A 21,245-nucleotide genomic window follows, 5' to 3' on the forward strand; every position below is an offset into this window, starting at 1 on the left:
CCTATCCCTAAGCCCAAGAAAACTAGTCATTCTCTTTGGTAGGCTTTCTTCTCAGGAACTTAACCTCGCCAACTACCGCGAACGGAAGCTTTTTGACCTATGAGGGATCCGTAAAACCTCGCGATACGCGGAGCTCGCGGGGAAGCTGTCATGGCTGCGCCTGTATAGAACCACGGGGTTCTGACCTCAGGTGAGTGGGAGACGGGCATAGGCGGGAACAGTTGGCAGCCCTGTACCATAGACTTCTTGCTTTTTGGAGAAAAGTCTCAGGAGTTGCTCGGGCATTAAGTTTAGGGAGGTGGGTTAATATTGGGTGGCTCAGCACTGGCTCCTAACATTTTCTGAGATCTGGTGATACTGGCTCATGTATCTATCTCCTAAGCGCAGGCCGCATGCGAGCGTCACTTTGGTTTATTGCTTCCTCTCCTCAGCGGTTCTACTTGTCCCAGTCCCTATTCTTACAAGTCCGGGTTTGGCAGTTGCTAAATCTTCATGTTGAAAAGTATCCGTCATGGGGGGTAGGAGGGAGGGGAAAGTGGGTGATGGGCATTGAGGAGGGCACCTGTTGGGATGAGCACTGGGTGTTGTATGGAAACCAATTTGACAATGAATTTCATTAAAAAAAAAAAAGTATCCGCCAACGTTAAAACTTTCTCAGTGAAGATCTCTCCAGGCAATGGTAACATAAAATTCCTTTATTAAAAGGACATTGTGTGGGAACACTTTCCACCAGAAACCCCACTCTACTTACTTATTTTTAAAACTCATTTATACGATGACTACTTCCAAAGTAACCTGGCTTCTCTGAGACAGTGTACACATTGGTGGATGCGGAGGAAGCCCATGTTGGTAAAGCACTTTTACCGTTTTAATCTTTAATGTCTCCATAGGTTCTCACTTTAGTCTCTGTTAAATTCATTTCGTTTCTTTAAGTAAAAGTTTTGCTTTGATTTGTATTCTTTTTATAACCCTTTCCCCCACAGGAAAACAACGGCATGTCTTCTCTTTCACTCTTAGAAGTGGCATTTGTGTTACATAGACTACTTTAAAGCGAGTTGAAAGTGTTTGAGTGGATAGCAAAATGATGAACAGAGCAAATTCCTTTTTATGGAACCTCAGACAAGTCAGTACTTTCGTTCCAACAAGCAGAACTATGAGGCTGTATCCTTTGGGATTTTCCAGACCCAGAATTGTTTTTTCATACAATTCAAACCTAAGAAACCTTCTCTTAAGTGACTTTGGCAACAGAGTGCAGTCATCTATTAGGTACCTTTTTCAGGATGCCTTAGTTTTTAAATCAAGAGACGACTTTCAAACAAAGGGCGTAAGCACTGAAACAGTCCTTACAGTTAGCAGAGGGCTTTGTCCTAGAAGACTCTCCTTTGATTCAAAACGCTCTCTTTTCTCTGACGAGGGATTGAAGATAAACTTTCATCACGAGGCCTCCGATGAAAGTGTTCTCACCAAGGAAACAAAACCAACCCCTGTCAACTATAGAAAACTGTCTCGGGAGTGTAGTTCTCTGAGTGATGTGTTAGATACATTTTCAGAAGCATCTACTTTTCCCAGTAGTAACTATATTTCAGCAATGTGGACCATTGCCAAAAGGATGTCTGATGACCAGAAACGCATTGAGAAACAACTGATGTTTAACCACCCTGCATTTAGCCAACTGTGTGAACAAGTGATGAGAGAAGCCAAGATCATGCACTGTGACCACCTGCTGTTCAGTCTCCATGCTGTAGTGAAGCTGGGAATTCCTCAGAACAGTCTGCTGGTACAGACTTTGCTGAGAGTGGTCCAGGTAAAATCAAAAGGCGACTTAAATATCGTTTTTCTCGACATGGCATACTTTGAAAGACTGAGGGGAAATAGAGAAGTATCCTCCTTGGAAGAGATTATCAGTGGAATGGTAGTTTATATTTGTTTTTGCATATATGTGATTTAGAGACCTTACGTTGACTGGGCCTTTCCTTCCTTTTGCTATGGACATTTATGAAAGCTTGTGCCGTTTTTTCTTCTCCAGAGTTAACCAATAGTGAGGACTAAAATGAGGAGAGATACAAAACATACAAGGAAATGTTGGTTAGTTGAAGGCAGGAGAGAAGGGAAGAGGGGAGAACTAATAGTTGTTGAGTACCTGCACTTTTTCCTAGTTTTAATTAATCCTCTCAATAGCCCTGCAAGCTGTTTTCGATGTTTACCTCAGTTTTGCAGATGAAAAAAACAGTTGATGATGTTAAACAACTTGGCTAAAGTCAGACAGCTAATGGATTCATTTATTCATACAATTAACATTTATTTCGTATCAATGGTGTATCAGTTACTGCAGTTGCGACTAGAGAGAAAGATTTAGGAGACCTGATTCCTGTTCTCCCTATGGAAAGGGAAAGGGAAAGGAAGACAAATATTTTGTAGGCAATTATAAAAATAACCAACATTCGTTTAATAACTCGTACATTTACTAAATTATAGGCACTGTGCTGAGTGCAAGGGGATATAATTATGAACAAAATAACGGCCGCATGGAGCTTTAAGTGGAATGAAGGAAAACTCTAGTCTTGTAAGAGTGTGTAACAGACTTAACAGCTTAGTCAGGAGATGGCTTTCATGATGGGAAGAAGAGACAGGGGAGGAGGATACAGGGTTAGTGTTTGAGGCAGAGACACGTACAAAGTTTGAAAACAGAATTGTCTCATATAATCCTCAGTGTAGCCTTTAAAATATGTACTACTGGGGCGCCTGGGTGAGTCAGTGGGTTAAGCGCCAGACTTCGGCTCGGGTCACGATCTCATGATTCGTGGGTTCAAGCCCCACGTCAGGCTCTGTGCTGACGGCTCAGAGCCTGGCGCCTGCTTTGGATTCTGTGTCTCCCTCTCTCTCTGCTCCTCCCCCACTCACGCTTTGTCTCTCAATAAATAAACATTAAAAAAATTTTTTTTTAATAGATACTATCATCTTACTAATGATTAGTAAATTGAGGCTTAGAGAGGTTAAATAACCTGGCCAAAGTTACCTTTCTGTGAATGTCACTCTTTGTAGGTCTTGAATTGCTGAGTAAATTAGCAAATACCTAGTTCATAGCAGAACAAGGATTCAAGCCCAGTAGGAGATGATATCTAAGTCGAATGAGCAGCAGCTTGTGAGAGATTGATAGTGAAAGGGATGGTGTTTGAAGCAGAGAAGATTGCCTGTTCAGAAGAGAAGTTTGGCAGGTTTGGGGGAGCTGAAAGTAGTTCAGTGGTGCTGAAGTATAGAATATTGGGGTTGTGTGTTTGAGGTAGTACGGAGGAAATTGTGTAATTGTGGTCAAGGAGGAGGGGTTATGAGTATAGAGGCAAGACCGAGACTGGAAAGGGGGGCGGAGCTCAGTCATGAAGAGCCTTTTATGTCTGGGTAAGGAGTTTGGAGTTATCCTATAGGCAATGGGGATCCATTAAGTATTTTAAGCAAAGTGTCAACATGTTCAAATTTATATTTTAGATCACTGTATGAGTGGAAACACCACCAGATGTGATGATGAAATGATAGCCCATTCAACTAATTGTGTACCTTTTAAGGGTGGACATCTCGTCTTTTAAACTCAATGATCAGGATTAAATAATTTTTAAATTTCTTTTTTATTTAATTTTTTTAATGTTTGTTTATTTTTGAGAGAGAGAGAGAGACAGAGACCGAGACAGAACATGAGCAGGGGAGGGGCAGAGAGAGAGGGAGACACAGAATCCGAAGCAGGCTTCAGGCCCTGAGCTGTCAGCACAGAACCTGATGTGGAGCTCAAACCCACAGACTGTGAGATCATGACCTGAGCGGAAGTCAGACACTTAACCGACTGAGCCACTCAGGTGTCCAATAATTTTTAAATTTCTTGAGGATGATCTCACGTGTAGTCCTTCCTATTATAGAATTGAAGAATTAAGCTCATAGGCATATAACTGTATTTAACTTTAACTTTTTATGTTACTCTGATTTCCATCCATCCTTCATTAAGAATGAATTTTTATTTGTGTGTGTGTGCTTAAACCACAGAATATATCTTTATTCTGTTTATTTGGTAGACTGTGTTCTCTGCACAGTTATTTAAAAGTGATTCCAATTAGTCACTACCTGGTTAGCAATGCTCTTACTGGATTTTGGACAAGTATCCCCATCAGCATAGCCTCTGTATTGGTGAGGTATGAGCAGTGGACATTTGGAGTCAGTATATCTTTAGGTAGAGTTGTGTCTTGCTGACCTGTTGGAATGTTGTAAAGACAGTTTGGCTAGAGATGAAAGCTCAGTATGTCATTGCTGAATTTGTCCTTCAGTTACTTGGTCTTTCCTTTCACAGCAGATAATGATGGAATGTTGCAAATTGATATGGAAACCCTCCCATGGGAATGAGACCTTTCTTTTTCTTTCGGCCTTCTCCATTTCTTCTCATTACCTGGTTCTAAGCTAAGACTTTGTGCCTTGTTAGTCATGCCATTTTAGCAGAAGAGCATACCTCTTGCAGCCTAAGTTTTCTCACATGTGTTCACAACTACTTTTGTGAGGTGTATGAACTGGTTGTGATTAAGTTGTAGAGTACTAGATACACTGTGTTGTCACTTTTAACTTTCCGAATTATGCCCACTGCCATTTCTAGAATCTAGATTAGTACCCTAATCCAGGAGATCTGAGAGATGGAGCTGGGGGCCTGGAGCCCCCCTTGGGACCCAGTGGTAAAATGTGATAGCAGATGTGGATCAGAAGATTCACAACTGAAGCTACACTATGATAACTGGGAAAGGACAGAGAGAAATTGTAAGAGAACAGCTATCTGAGTTTCTTTGGGGATGGACAGATTACCGTGTATACCTCAGTAGCTCTTACGTTACTGCATTTGTTGTCTCCATGCTGAACTTGAGTCCTGAGAAGAAGTCAAAATAATGTTTGATAAAAGTCACTTCAGAAGCTTCTGAATATGATCAGTACCAAATGGATTTTCAGTGGTAATGATGAATGTAAAAAGTGTTGGTGCACAAAAGCGTGTGTTGGTTATTTGGGAAATTCACTTCATAATACATTTTATTTCCCAAAGATGTTGTTTCTTGTGGGCTGGCTATGAATTATTGGTTTGATACTTAGTCATATAATTGAAAGCGTCAGTTCAGCAGTTTTGCTTTGGTGAGATCGTCTGCTCTGGGCTTATCATCTGCAGTGTTCTTGTAATTATATTTCAATAGGAACGTATCAATGAGTGTGATGAGAAATGTCTTTCAGTTTTGTCAACTGTTTTAGAGGCAATGGAGCCATGCAAGAATGTGGATGTTCTTCGAGCAGGAGTGCGGTGAGTCCTGTCTTACGCTTTCTTCATGTGGCATTCCCTTTTATATCTCCAATCAAAAACCAAGAGGAAAGCTGACCTGCCTTTTTTGGGTGGGGGGAGACTTTGTTGCAGTATAGTCTTCAGTACCTTAGTAAACTTCAAATCCTGACTCTGGATCAGGAAAAGCTAGAAATAATACTTCTTTTAGGGTCTACCATAAAAAAAAGTGTGGGCAATAGTGAATTCTAAATTGATCTTAAAACACAGTACTGATGTGGACTGGGGGAGAATTGACATGTGTTCCGCTCATCACGGTTATTTGGGCACCGTGGGGAGGTTATGTGGCGCTGACTTGGCCTGAAAAGGGGCTTGAGTTTTATAATTTATAAAATTGCTGCAACTGATGTGTTGTCATAGGTTTGTGAGGATAGTACTTAATTTCCTTTTTCATTGACTGTGCATTGGGATATCTTACTATAATCTCCTGATATGATTTGTTTATTCATAATGGTAGCAGAATAATGTGAGAGGACAGTGCTGGGCTGGCCCTGCATCTTTAACTACTTACACTCGCCCGTGGGTAGGCACATTATTTTTATGGGCTTCATCTTCCCTGCCTAGAATTAGGAGCAGGACCAAATGACTCCTAAGATAACTTTGGTTTTCAGACACTAGAATTGTGGGGTTTATTGTGTATAATTACAGGATACTAGCCGATCAGCAAGTCTGGAAAATTGAACGTGTCTTCACATTACAAGCTGTGATGAAATGTGTTGGAAAAGACGCACCAATTGCTCTTAAAAGGAAACTGGAGGTAAACACATTTTGGATTTTCTCTAGTGGCAGGATTTGAAAAAAAATTTTCTTACGACCTGCTATCAGTTCCTGAAGTCAGTTTTTTAGGAGGACATTGTTGTGCTTTTGGGTTATAACTTTGCTAAAGTGAAATAATAGATGCAGATTTATATTTTTTGTATATACAAATATATGTGTTTAATCTGTGTATCTATTTGAGTCATTCTGCTCAAACTTTATCCTTTTTACTTAAAGATAAATTTACTTTACTTTGCCACAAGTTACAAATCAAAGTTTGTTTTCTTTAGATGAAAGCCTTGAGAGAATTAGACAGGTTTTCCGATTTGAATAGCCAGCACATGTTTGAGGCTTTAGCTGCCATGAGTCACCGCTCTATTACACTTCTGAATGAATGCAGTAAGATGGTCATAGGTAAGAGGAATTTTTCTTTCATGATTCTTAGCATCTGACCTACCGTTGAGGACTGTATTTGTTTTGTTTGTCTTAAGATCTTTGCTGTTATACAGACACTATCTGATATGATTAGATCTGAATTTTATTTTTGCCTTTGTTTATTACAAAGTACAGTGCTATTTTTTTTTTTTTTTCTAAAGAAACAAAAGTATCGAGTGTAGAGTGTCTTGGATGTTACGTTCAAAGCCGTGTGGTAATTTTTGTTTGTTTATTTAACTCATTCTTAAAGGTAATATCCATGGGTGTCCTTTTAAAGTATTGATCAACATACTGCAGTCTTGCAGAGACCTCCGATACCGTAATTTAGATCTTTTTAAGGGAATAGCAGATTATGTGGCTACAACTATTGACATCTGGAAGTTAAAACAAGTAAGTTTGTTAGCAGTTTAGAATAAGCCTCAGAAACTTGGGAGAAGCATATCAATTCATTTCCCATTCTGAGTATTTCTCTATCAGCTCTATAGCAGTTAAAAGAGCAAAATATTCCAATGTTGGATTTACTTTTGAAAAATCAGCTCCTTATCATTTATGTCTAGGAGTTACCTGTTAACACACTATTCAATCTTTTGACTATCTTTCTGAAATAAAAATTATATTGTCCAAAGTTTGCTCTTCTATTTGTTTTTCAAAAAAAACCAGTTGTGTGGTACTCTGGATAATTAGGATTATTTCTGTTTCTGCTTTTACTTTTTTAGATTTAGAATAATAAAAATGGGTAATGTGGCAGGCTTATGCATTTGGAAGAGTAAAATGCCATTACTTAATGATCATGCCTATTTTCTGAAAAGTTGTCTTGTTTCCTCCAGAGTAAGAACCTTTAAATTTGGGGGCTGTGTTAGCAATATAAATATCTAGAAGCAGCTGGTAAAAATTTCTTTTTGTGACGAAGCAGTGGTAATTGCGTTAGATCACTAGATTCACTTTACCTTGGAGGGTAAAGTATATATTGAGATTGCCATGGAAATTTTCTTTGGAAAGAGAAGCACTAATTGTGAGAAGTTCCAAGAGGGAAATGAGAAGTGGACTGGAAATTTTAATTTAATCATAGTATTTCATCTCTGTTCTCATTTGTACAGCTCAATGTGGAATAGAGAAATTTTTGAGTTCTCTCTTACATGTTCTCTCTTCCTTTTGGATGTAGGAAGTGTCTGGGTTTGGAAGAGGGAATAGTTCAAGATGATTCGGTCATTTTGAAAAACCTCAGAAAAGGTGTATTTAAAGTAGTTTTCATATCCGTTGTATGAAAAACCTATAGGAAATGATTTAGAAATATGGAAACCATTGTATGCTCTGGTTCTCAGCTTATAAAAAGATAGTATTAATACCTGATTCAAGAATTACTGGAACAGATTTCGTGAGGAAGAGAGAACTGTTTCTTTGTGGAGAATATTCTCTTCAGACAGTTCTATTGAGATCTAAAACACTTACTGGTAGCATACTGTAATTATTAAAAGTTTTTCCTCAATTCACTCTTTTAAAGGTTCTCTTTCTCCTCATTTTACTTGAAGACCTTGGCTTCCGACATACTGATTTGATGGACTTGTTCATGAAAAAAGTGATAGATGATCCTGCTTCTCTAAACATGAAAAGCATTATCTCTATTCTTCATGTGTATTCTTCTCTCAATCACTTCTACAAATGCCAGACCCAAGAGTACGTACTTGTTCTTTTTTTTTTTTAATTTGTTTATTGCTGCATAACATACTTCAGGAGAAGATTACATATTGTCATAAGCTTAATGGATTGTTACAAGTGAACACATCCATGGTCATTATCTATATCAACAAATAAAACATTAGTATACTTTATTTGAGAAGTTAAACAGAACTTCATTTTATTTTATTTTTGCTGTTCTTTTTTCTTTTTTGCCTTGCTTGTTTCTTTGTTCATTATGACATATTTGTTAATTCAGCATAGGAGTCTTCATTTCAAACTCTCCCAGCTTATTCCCTCAGCTCCTGAGTTCATAGTTCAGTTTTCACCCTGACTATTCAATTGGTCCCAGACTACTGTTTTCTGTAATTTTCATTTTTAACCACAACCATGCACTTCTGTTAAATACAGCAGCTCCTCAGACGTGCTGGGCTCTTTCATACCTCTGCTTTCCACCCAGAACATCTTTTCTCCCTTTCTAGATCAGATTGGATTCGCTGAAACCCAAAATGCATATAAAATGTCACTTGCTAGAAGAGTGATTAAAAGCCCGGACTCTGGAGTCTGCTTAGGTTTGAATCCCAGCTCTGCCATTTGTTAGCTACTTAACTGTCAGCAAGTTACTTGCCTGTGCCTCGGTTTCATCATCTATTAAAATGGGGATCAGAAGTAAGAATTATTTCTAATCACATTGGGTTGTTATGAGGATTAAACGAGTCAACCTGTGTTAGGTTCTTAAAGCAGTGCCCGGCACATAGTAATTGTTAGATTACAAAAAAAACTTACAGCGTAGGTCACAGGCTGGCAGGAATAAACTAGGGCAGTTCTGAGGGTCTCAGTGGCAAGAGTCACAGGCCATCACTTTGCCATCAGGTAAGTTACTTGACTGCAATTGCTTTCTGTCCCTGTGGTTTTCCCTCAGGATTCAGATTTCTAAAACAGCAAGTCTGGTTGACTGGGTTTGGGTCACATGCCCGTCACTTTGGAGCACGTAACCCAAGAATCCTTGGCCCACTGAAAAGCAGCTGCCCACTGTACCCTCCATCGTACTGAAAAACTCAGTCTGTGCTGCCTTTCCCGTGCCTTCCCTACTTGTCCCCATCAGAGCCCTTGTGCTTGTCATATCTATGAATCTCTGGTGGAGCCCTGATGCAGAGCTGTAATCACTTATCAATAAGCCTGTCTCTGCTTCTCAGTTGGAAAGCTCTCTAGAGTGAGACCCAGGTTCTTGTTATTCTGAACTGAGCACAAGACCTGGCACTGAATAGGCATCTAATAAAGGTTTAAAAGTACCCCCAAACTTGGTCTTTCTCTACTCCCACGCTTGTCTTTGACGCTGGCTCCCATGTACCTCCTGTACTTTCTTGACAAACACCGTCAAGCAGTGATAATTAAAACTCCAGAAACAGCTGCACAGATTCCATGGTATTAGGAGAAAAAGCACTGGGTGGTTAGGGAATTTTTCAGCCTATTTGTAAGCATTGCAAGAGACAACTTGGTCGAAATTGTTACATTGTGTTCCCTGTTCTTCTACTCCCCTTAAGGAGACAGGGCGTGGATATCCAGAGGAAGGAAGTAAATGGTAGGTACCAAATGAACACTCTCCGGAAGAGAGCGAAAGGATGCTGGGGTCTTAGGCTGTAGCGGCAGAGATTTTAAAAGCAGGCCAGCTCAGAGCATTTGGGAAATAAGTTGACTGGAAGAGAGCGGTAGAAGATTTGGCTGAGCGTAGTGTATATCCACATGTTATACGTTAATCATTTTGTTTATGTGATGGCCTCTGGGAGACAGGGTGTGTTAAATCCAGAATATGTTCCTGGGTTTGAAACCCAAGGAAGAAAACATTGTAATGGTTAAGCTGTCCTTTCAGTCCTTTGGTTTCTTCTTGATCTGTACTTACCACCCTGTAAATAATCCCAGATTTGCATCTCTGGTCCTTAGTGTGCCTCTGGACTCCAGGACTTCTTTGGTTTGCATGTGGTCACCATGTATCTTCTTCCTCTTCTTTTTCTTTCTTTTCTTCCTCCTCTTCTTCCCCCCTCCTCTTCCTCCTCCAGCAGTTATTTACTGTTTACTAAATACTATGTGAAGTGATGTTTTTTTTTTTTTTTTTTAACGTTTATTTATTTTTGAGACAGAGAAAGACAGAGCATGAACGGGGGAGGGGCAGAGAGAGAGGGAGACACAGAATCAGAAACAGGCTCCAGGCTCTGAGCCATCAGCCCAGAGCCCGACGCGGGGCTCGAACTCACGGACCGCGAGATCGTGACCTGGCTGAAGTCGGACGCTTAACCGACTGTGCCACCCAGGCGCCCCTGTGAAGTGATGTTTTAAACCACTTTATTGAGGTCTGATTAACATGTAAAAAACTACATGTTTAATGCACCCAACTTGGTGAGTTTTTCACTCATTATTCTTGATTCTTTTCTACTCACCTTCTCTTCCTCATGTCTTCCTCATCTAAATTTGATTATTTAGTCAGAAAACATATACTAAGCACGTGGCTACTTAGGGCAAAGATGAATGAGACACATCCTTTTTTTTTTTTTTTTTTTTAAGATTTTAAGTAATCTCTATATGCAACGTGGGACTTGAACTCATAACCATAAGATCAAGAGTCCCACGCCCTTCCCATCGAGCCAGCCAGGCGCCCCAAGACACAATCCTTTTTTGCCAGGATTCTATGTAATGGGTAAGGTAGATTTTGGCAATCGAATACAGCATAGAAATTGGAGTGAGAGAATTTTATGCAGGATAAATGGCAATAGAGGAAGACTGTGCCAGGACACTAGCCAGCCTGGTGACCTGGAGGTTCAGGATGAATGCCAAGCAGTGCTGCCTGGAGAGGTGGTTCCTAAGCAGATCTTAAAAGATGGAGCAGTAGGAGGTAACCATAGGTAGATAAGCAGGAAGGAAGATTCTGAGCAGAAAGGACTCCATATTCAGTCTGGGAGGAAAGAAACAGCAGAGCATGTGCAGGGAAGGACGCACAGTTGGGTGCTGCTAAAACACGAGGAACGGCAGGAATAGGATGAGAAGATTCGAGAGGTGATCAGCACCCAGGCTCCAGAAGCGGTCATCTGCAGCCCGCCCTTTCTCGCCTCACTGCCTTCTCTGGGATCTTTCCCCTTCTTCCCATCCCATTGTAACTCCCACAGTCCTGCTCAGCCTGCCCTGGCCTCCACTGTCTCCCTCACCCCCTCCTGCTGCCCCTGGGACCTACCAGCTGATCTGAGACTTTTTCCTCTACAGGCTCACTGTGCAAAGGGCTCGCTCACGGGCGCGCTTGCCTTCGCTCTGCAGCGTGGCCCCACCAGCTCCTTACAATAGCACAGATAGCACGCACTCTCAGGGGTCCATTTCTTTGCTCAGTTTCAAATGATCTTCCCTTCTCCTGTCTTTTCCACTTGTTGAAATTCTCCTTAGCCCCAAAGCTCTATCTACTTACTTTGCTGTGTGCTATCTCAGTACTTTGCATGTCCCATAATGATAGATAGCTTCTGTCTAAGATTCTGACTGACCTGGGTTCAGAACCTGCCTGTGCTGTTTATCACCAGCGTCACCCTGGGCAAGTGGCCTCTCCTACTGTGCTCTTTCCTCTCTTCATGCATGTTTAACTGCTTTGTTACACTGTATAAATAACACTGCTTCTGGGTGGTAGGATTAGGCTTGCAGTTCTTTTACTTTTAACTCAGAATATTGGTAGCTGGAGAATCTACACTGGTGTTTCAGGCCTTACAGACATACTCATCGTACAAATCCAGTATCGTGGTTAAAAGGCTCTGGAGCCTGACAACTTGGGTTCCAACACTGTCTCTGCTACTTCCTGGCTGTTTTTTCTTGGACAAGTTCTTCAACCTCAATGAACCTGTTTACTTGTCTTTTTTTAAGAGGATAATAAGAATACCTACCCCATAAAGCTTTAGTAGTGATTAAATGAGTTAAAGCCTATGAAGTATTTGCTCTGTATAAGACATATGACAGTAGTTCACTAGCATTTATTGAGAATCTATATTTATTATGAGGTAGCCACCTGACCTGAGGGGCATGTGAATACTTCCTGCCAGTCTGATTTTCTTACTTCCTTTCTTTGGACTCCTTAAAGCCATCGGTTCTCTGGCACCTAACTCGCCTCACCATGACCTGGTGTTCTGTTCATGTTTGAAAGCTGACTTTTCTTTGTTCCCCTGAAGGTTCCAGGAAGCTATGGCTCATTCTCTGACTGGTTACCTTCACCACATCTCTTCTGAAAACCTCTTGAAAGCCGTGTCTTCATTTTGCTTGATGAACCATTTTCCCCTGGCCCTTATTAATCAGCTTCTCCAAAAGGACATCATCAATGAGCTGCTGACATCAGGTATGGCGTCGGTGTACAATGGTGACTAAAATAAGGCAATACCCTGGCTGCCTTGTGATTCCGAATGGGGTCATAGGTGGAGCAGATGCTACTGAGGACAGAACCACAAATGATGAAGTTGAAGGCCAATGCTTTAAACCAGCAAACCAGCCTCCGTTAATGACATATCCCAGATACAGAAGGCAAGGATAAGAAACACATCATCGTTGTTCCTTTTTTTTTTAATTTTTTTTTCTTAATGTTTTTTTTTTATTTTTTTATTTTTTTATTTATTTTTGAGAGAGAGAGAGACAGAGCATGAGCAGGGAAGGGGCAGAGAGACAGGGAGACACAGAATCGGAAGCAGGCTCCAGGCTCTGAGCCATCAGCACAGAGCCCAATGCGGGGCTCGAACTCACAGACCGTGAGATCGTGACCTGAGCCGAAGTCAGACGTTCAACCGACTGAACCACCCAGGCGCCCCCTTTGTTCCTTTTATTTATGCTGTCTGCACCTGTACAAAGGCCGAGTGTTCAAGGTGTTCTCTATGCCTTGATCGGAGATGTTTGTAATTCCCAATCCTTACGTGTCACCTTTGAAGCCAAGTTCAGTCAGCTTCTGCAGCTCTAAACACTTTGTCACTCGTGGCCTACAACGAGGATACACCCCCTAGGTCAAGCAATCAAATAGTTCCCAAAGTAGTGAATTTATTTACTCTTGAAACGAAATTAATTGTTGACTTTTGGTCTTTTATATTAAACAAAGAAAAGCAATGTCTGGCCGGATGTGCAAAATTTGATCATGTGTCTGAGAACAGAGAAGTTTAAATTCTTTGAAAAAACAATGTAAGGAAATTCTGAAGTTGAATTGTGAAGGAGGAACACCACGTGCTGATTTTTTTAAGCGGTTACTGTGGGGGAAGCAGCCTTGACCCAGGAAACCTGGATTCTAGTCCCGACTTTGCCTTTTGGTAATCATGAGGCACTTGAACATTCCTGGGCCTTCCCTCATCACTCTGAAGAGTTTAGACTAAATCATCTTGAGAGAGATTTTAAACTGTAAGAGGTCATCAAATACTGATCTAGACACTGGGAACTAATCTAGACCGAACTGATCTGGGCATTGATCTAGACTCTGGGAACTAGGGAGACACAAAGACTCCTCTCGATAGGAAACAAATCATCAGAAACATACATATGTGAATAGAATGTCTTAACTGTGGCACTAGTGTTTTTTGGTAACTAAATATTTTTTCTTAACTCTAGATTTTCTTTCTCTTTTTTTTTAGGTGACATAGAGAGGAACGTTCACAAGCTTCGTATTTTGGCCGCTTGCCTAAAACTTGATACTTCTTGTCCCAAGGCCGTAGACTTAGCACTGCCGCCACTGCCTTCCACACCGCTATCTCCAAACGCGAAGGTGGCAGACGCACTAAGTAGCCTCCTGGGAGAAGGATACTTCTTAAGAAATGTACAGTTGCCACATAATTACCATATCGGTATGGGGCTTTATGAGATTTTCCTCTACCGTATTTTATTTATTTTCCTTTATTTTGGACAAAGATGGGTTTTCCGCAGCAGGTTAGTGCGGCGTTGGCCCCAGACTGGGCTGCCTGATTTGGGCTCTTGCTCTGTGCGTACTCGTGCTGCGTTTTCGGGCCCTCCCCAGCCCCCGGCCTCTTGTCCGTGAAGCGGCAGTAAACGTGGTGCCCACCTCCTAGGGTTCCTGTGGTGAATAAATGAGATTATATGTGTGAAATCCAGACTAGAGTCTGGCACGTGGTAAGCTCAACATAGTTTTTGTCTGATGCCGTTATCGTTATTAGTAGTGGTAGTATACATTTTGAAACAGAAAATCACTTTGAGCAATGTTTGAAAAATTCTTTTCTTTCAGATTTTGAAGTCAGAATGGATATTAACAGGAGTCAAGTGCTTCCATTTTCCCATATGGATGCGGTAACTTCTGCTGCAGATATTCAAAGGTTGCTTGCATATGTTCATTTAAATCTTAATTCTCAAAGACTTCATAATAAGTAGCAGTAACAATACTAAGACCTTATATTTGTGTAGAACTTATAATGTACCAAGAGACTTCTCATCCATTAATCTCCTTAGGTGTAAATGTGGACATTGATTAAAGACAGTGGACTGGAGTTAAGCTGTTAAATAGGCAGTGTGTGTGTGTTTTTTTTTTTAATAGGAAGTTTTTAAAAATCAGGTTTTAAAGCTGAATACTACAATAAAACAATGTCAACATAATTGAAACTATCGGTGCAATATAAACTTTTGACAAGATAGTGTAATAGTCATCATAAAAAATGAAGGCATCTACGAAAATTAAATACCCAGTAAATATTTTGTTCTACCACCGGGATCTTTCCAAAGGTAGAGAAACTTTAGCTTTTTAATGAAGTTGTATCGTGTATGGGTCAGACTGTATTGAAGTTAATCATAAGCCGTTTCCTTGACTCGCATACTACAAACCGTGTGTCTCTGGAGAATTGTGATACTGTGCCCCAGAGGATGTCCTGCCGAGCCAGTGAAGCAGGTGCTTCCGGTCATGTTGCGACACCCCGTGTTCGGTCAGCCTTCGTACAAAGGCTCTGCTAGGCCCTGCGGGGTGCACGAAGTAGAGGCAGACGTGGATCCCGACCCCAAGGAACCTGTCTCTCGATTGCTTTATAGGACATGCACGTAAATACAGTAGGGAGAGGTATAGAAACAGATCTGTAGGCGTTCAGACTCTTAACCTGCTCATCCCTCTCCATTCTCATACGACTCTTTAACTTTACCCTTTTCTGAATCCATCTAGCTTGTTCCTTGTCCATCTGTTTCACTGTGATCTTCCCTGTACTGTCACCCATCTCCCCTGAAGGAATAGCTTTCTCCGTGACCTCTGTGAAAGCTAATTGTTCTTTTTCAGGTACTCCATTGTTCTGGCCTAATAATATACAAGCTTTCAGCCTAAAGTCCTGAGGAGAAGTAAGGAATGTGAGCATTCCTTTAAAAGATAAAATTTCTCTTATGTTATCTCAGATAACAGCCAAAGTATAACAGAAGAGAGAAAGGATACAAATGTCTTATTTTCCCCCCAGCCAACTTAATCTTTCCAAAAGGCCAAGCACAATGAAAAAACAAATTACGCCTTCCATATTTTGTTACACATACAGATTTTATCTTTTTAACAGTTTGGCCTTTCTCTTAGCTTTTCCTGTTTTGTATTTGGTCTCTCTGATTTTCAGATGCTGCTCTCTCTGGACCATGTGTATACAAGGAGAACATTTGCCATTTCGTTTTTCTACATCAGTACTTCTAGTAGCATAAATAATTATATTCGGGTCAGAGATTGAACACTGCACAGGAAAGCCTTGAAATGCTTTCCTATCTGGATATTTTCCTCATCAGGAATGTAGCCATCCTTGAAGGTGGTTGAGGGATAGCTGCGTAAAGCATTATTGCAAGCTTTTGGTTTCTAAAGCAGCCTTCATGTGCTGGAGTGTTTGTAAAGGCCGAGTAACAAGGAGGTGGAGGACGGGAGGGGCAGTGGGGAACAGTGAGGCCTGTGGTTGGCAGAGAGCTCAGCCATGAAATCTGCAAAGAACAGGAGCACAGCAGATTGTACGTGCAATCTCATTAATAACGGGTCTCCTTTTGTGCATTTTTGTCTTCAGAGTAGCTGTGCTGTGTGTTCCTAGATCTACTTACTGTTTGGATTTAACCCACCCCAGAGGATTCCTTGCTATGAAAATGCGGCATTTGAAAGTAATGGGTTTTCATGTAATCTTGGTAAGAAGAAAATGCACACGAGATACTCTTCAGTGACTGATGTCTGTTCTGCTGGGGATGTTGTGGTTGAGGGTGGTCACAAGGACTCTAGGGGAATCGTCAGCAGTATTGCAGTAATTCTTTGGAAAAGAACATTTCTGTACGTGATTTGGTTTTTACTCAGCTGATAGCTGTCATTTACTAGGAGTTTTATAAATGCTACATTTGGTCAATTTTAATCCTTTTTGGTAAGAGGAAAAATTTCTTATTTAAGACCCATGACATCATATTCATTTCGCAGAGTTCCTTAAGGGAAGGAAAGATGAGAATTTAAGCTTTGTTTTCATGGGCTGGTGTGAGGCTACTGTAGGAAGTATGTCTCCAGGAAAAGCTAGCTGCTTGTAAGAGGGGAGCTCACATCTCATCTTGATTCCAACTCCACAGCTTTGCGTGACCAGCCTTTCCAGATGTCTCTGTATGGAGCAAGAACCTTGTGAACGAGTTTATATATATGTTAGCGTTGGGATCTATCTAATTGCCACTCATTTGGTCCTGCATATTATGTGAAATGTAAACATTCACATTTACGTTATGATACTTTCCTATCCAAAAATGGATTACATGTATATTACTGAGGTTAAGACGCCACATTTCTCTTAATGGGCTACTGTTTAAGCTTTTTCCCCATAAGGGATATTGTATGTATTCTAAGGAAGATTATCCCAAGAAAGGGATTTTTTCACCCTTTAGAGGACCTTAGTTTTTTAAATGTTTATTTATTTTTGAGAGGGGGCGTGCAGAGAGAGAGGGAGACAGACAATCCCAAGCAGGGCCCCCGACGTGGGGCTCTATCCCACAAACCATGAGATCATGACTTGAGCCTAAATCCAGAGTTGGATGCTTAACCATTTGGGCCACCCACGTGCCCCAGAGAGCTTTAAACTTTTTAGAATTTTCACTGATAGAGCTTTCTTCAACCCTACCTAGCACATTCTCTTACTAACCCTTTAAAATATGAGTAATCATAAGATAGCACTTGCTTTAAAATTTTTTCTTGTTAATGTTTTTATTTATTTTTGAGAGAGACAGAGACAGAATGCGAGTGGGTTAGGGGCAGAGAGAGAGGGAGACACAGAATCCGAAGCAGGATCCAGGCTCTGAGCTGTCAGCACAGTGCCCGACACGGGGCTTGAACTCACGAGCTGTGAGATCATGACCTGAGCCGAAGTTGGACTCTCAATGGACTGAGCCACCCAGGCGCCCCAGCACTTGCTTTTGAAGAGCAGTTGGCTTGATATCATGTTGATATGCTTGGATCTCGAAACTAGCTTTTATTTTACGCATTGTCTTCTTGCAGACTGATTATTTTCTCCTTTCTTTGGTAAGGTCCATAACTGGGAGATAGAAAGACTGCAGATGAAGGATGTAGTCACGTTTTTGAAGACTGAACTCTATTCAGCTGAAGCCTTTCCTACTGCTGATGTAAATCTGCAAAGCACGTGTTAAAATGGAAGCTGCCTTTTCATATTGGGAGACGTAAATTTGTAAAATAACTTTAATAAAGGCTGCAATTCAGTTGTCAGTGGAATCTACCTGACTAGTCACTGTAACAAAAAGTATCACTTCAGTTCACTGTTAAAATTAATTTGAAGAGTGGGAGAGTGTTGTTATTGGCATTTTAGAAGGTGCTAAGAAAACTCCAGGGGGATCACTTTTCCAACCCAACCTGTTTCCTCCAGTGCACAGATATGTGACAGATTCATGAGGTTTTATTTTGGCTCGTGAGCTTTGATGCATTGAACACTGGCTTCTTAGTTGTGAAGGGCAGCAGCTAAGGTGGCACGGGCGGTCCTTGAGTTCGAGACCTGCATATTTGCACTCTTACTGCATACGCTGTTCTAGAATTCAGGCACGGACTGCCTTTTTCGTGGCCATTGGACCCGGTGCTCAAATCACAGAATTTAAGAAATGATGCGACGAATGCCTGCAGGCCAGGCGTCTGCTTTTGTAACAGGCATTCTAGGTGGAAGTGGCTCGTGAGCCACACTAAGAACTGCACAGCGAAGACAGTACAGACATGGCAACGAGTCTAAATTTATTAAAACTGCTAGGCTGTGGGTTGCTGACATGTAACTGTTGTTGCCATTATTGAGGTCGTTCCTTTTCCCTTTCTTCCCCTCTCCCCACCATTTCAGGAAGTCTTTTAAATTAAATATATAGCTGAGCTATGTTGTGAGTCAGAGCTGAGGACTATTTTTCAGTTATGTTTGTTCCTTTTTTTTTTTTTTCCCCCTCAGAGAGAGAGTGTGAGCCGGAGAGGGACAGAGAGGAAGAGAGAGAATCCCAAGCAGGCTGCACACCCAGCATGAAGCCCAACGGGCTCAGTCTCACAACTGTGAGAACATGACCTGAGCCGAAATCAAGAGTTGGATGCTTAACCGGCTGAGCCACCTGGAGGTGCACTCCCCCCTGTCTTTTTCTTGTTTATTCCTTCATTGAAACATTTGTTCAAGGGGCGCCTGGGTGGCTCAGTCAGTTAAGTGTCCAACTTTGGCTCGGGTCATGATCTCACAGTTCTAGAATTCGAGCCCCTCATCGGGCTCTGTGCTGACAGCTTAAAGGCCTGCTTCAGATTCTGTGTGTGTCTCTCTCTCTCTGCCCCACCCCTGCTTGTGCTCTGTCTCTCTTTCTCAAAAATGAATAAATGTTAAAAAAAAAAAAAAAAAAACAACCAAACAACATTTGTTCAAATTTGCAGTATAGCTGTCTACCTGGTGTTTGACTCACTGTGGATATAGTGAATTTCATTTATGAAACCCGAGTGCCATGTAATTTGATAAGTATTTTATCCCAATGCAAAAGACTGGATGTTTCTGTCATCCCTCCTAATTCTTACGTCGAAACCTAACCCAAGCATGATGGTGTTTGAGGTAGAGCATTGGGAGGTGATTAATCCATGATGGTGGAGCCCTCATGAGTGGTGTTGGTCCTCCTAAAGAGACCCCAGAGAGCTCCCTTGGTGCTTCTGCCATTTGAGGACACAGAAGATGTCCATCTGTGAGCCAGGAAGAGGGCCTCCACCAGACACAGTCTGCCAGAGCCTTGATCTCAAGACTTCTCAGCCTCCAGATCTGTTGAGAATTTTTGTTGTTTATAAACCACGCAACTAATGGCATTCTGTTAATATCAGCCCGGATGGACTAAGATACCCCAAATACACAGACATGCAATTATTGGACATCTTATTCTCTGCCAGACCCGGCCAAGTATTCAGATGTATTCTTTCCCAGTATTGTAACTCTCTTTATGATCCTCCTGGGGCCCCTGTTTCCTTATCTCTAAAACGAAGATAGATTATTTGCCACGGCGATGCAGATCATAGGGCAGGGCTGGAGTGTGAGCCTGAGGTGACATGGGCTTAAGAGAGAGTGGAGGAACCCTGGAGTGGCAATAAAGGTCCAGCACAGGACTGCAACTCTTGAGGTTTTACCCGCTTATCCAGCATTTAGAAAAGGTTCAGGGTGAAAGGAAGTTTAGCAATCATTTAACTCACCTCATTTTATGGATGAGGAGGTTAAAGCTCCAGGAACTTGATTTTCCTGGAGTCTAAGCCCCATCATTGATTGCTGCTTCATTTCATCCTCTACTGCCCTTTAGCTTGGGTCTCAGCAGATCTGGATTCTGGCTTCAGATTGGACGGCACTTAGCTTTGTGGCCTCGGCCAAATGATTTTAACCCTTATAAGCTTCAGAATGAAGTTTGAAAATCTTTGACTAAAGAAACTAAAATTCATTCTTCAAATGTTTTGTGTGTATCTGTTGCTTCTAGTGGCTAATTATGGCTCATAGTCAAAGGATTGGACAATTTTTTTTTTTTTTTTTGAGAGAGAGGGGGACAGAGGATCCAAAGTGGGCTCTGTGCTGACAGCCGAGAGCCCAATGCAGAGCTCGAGCTCCCAAACCATGAGATCATGACCTGAGCCAAAGCTGGACGCTCAACTGACTTGAGTCACCCAGGTGCCCAGGATGGGACAGTTTTATGAATACTTGTAATTACCTTTTGGGGAAGTAGTTTTCTTGCATTTGTACCAGTTGTCGTGGTACATAAAAAGGCATTTCTCTTTAAATAGGTATTACCAGTGTCGGCATTCTTCATTGGTTTTTGGTCTAAAAACAATCCTGTGAGACTCCAGGTATAAGTCATACGTTTAAGTATACGTTTAAGTAATAATATATAAGTCTTCTCAGGATAGAAACATTTACTTCCCATTCCAGGAGGATATTTACATATTCTCCTTTTCTGGTATTCAGTTGATCAAAAGAAAACAAAACAAGCGAAAAAACCCAAACCACACAACCCCGGTTTGATTTCATGGACTCATTTCTCATACACTGAGAGGTTTCAATATAAGGTGGGAGTTTATACATTCAAATTCTGACTGCTCTTGATCAAGTCACAAAACATTTTGTATCTTAGTGCCACTAACTCCACTCTAGAAAGGATGAACCAACCTATTTTACTGTAACAACCAACCAAAGCATGAATGTGAAAGTTAGAAGTTGATGTGTTAATATACACGGCTTGCTTCTGATGTAGTCTCTGGTAATCGGTCTTTCACCTCGTGAAAGAAATTAGGTGATTTAGAAAAGACTTCCATGTTCTTTATACCTGATTCTGTGTTCAGACTCTGAGCTTTGTGTGTATTTGGAGCAGTGTCAAGATGATTATTATGATTATTTTATTCTTGGGCTTCTTTAAAATGTCTACTTATATTACATTCCATCAGGTATACACAAAGGTGAACATCAAGCTGAGGGGAAAATATAGATGACATATTTTTGACAGCTAGCTAAAGAAAGAGCTCCTGTAAGTTGGTAAGAAACACTAACATAACAAAAGAAAAATGAGCAAAGAGCTGATCAACATGAAAAAA

General features: G+C 41.2%; 1 protein-coding gene across 1 annotated transcript; it reads left to right on the forward strand.

The window, feature by feature from the left end:
• The first annotated feature begins 1 nt into the window (after position 1).
• Positions 2-17,894, forward strand: FASTKD2 (FAST kinase domains 2). Its single transcript, XM_043577620.1, has 12 exons — positions 2-190; positions 984-1,804; positions 5,208-5,311; positions 5,996-6,104; positions 6,394-6,517; positions 6,789-6,928; positions 8,040-8,212; positions 12,406-12,569; positions 13,837-14,046; positions 14,442-14,529; positions 16,219-16,333; positions 17,699-17,894. Exons 2-12 carry the CDS (start codon positions 1,082-1,084, stop codon positions 17,816-17,818), a joined length of 2,070 nt encoding a protein of 689 aa, XP_043433555.1. The 5' UTR covers positions 2-190; positions 984-1,081; the 3' UTR covers positions 17,819-17,894.
• The last annotated feature ends 3,351 nt before the right edge of the window (positions 17,895-21,245 follow it).

Source organism: Prionailurus bengalensis, chromosome C1, assembly GCF_016509475.1.
Source record: "Prionailurus bengalensis isolate Pbe53 chromosome C1, Fcat_Pben_1.1_paternal_pri, whole genome shotgun sequence".
Classification (NCBI taxonomy): Eukaryota; Metazoa; Chordata; class Mammalia; order Carnivora; family Felidae; genus Prionailurus; species Prionailurus bengalensis.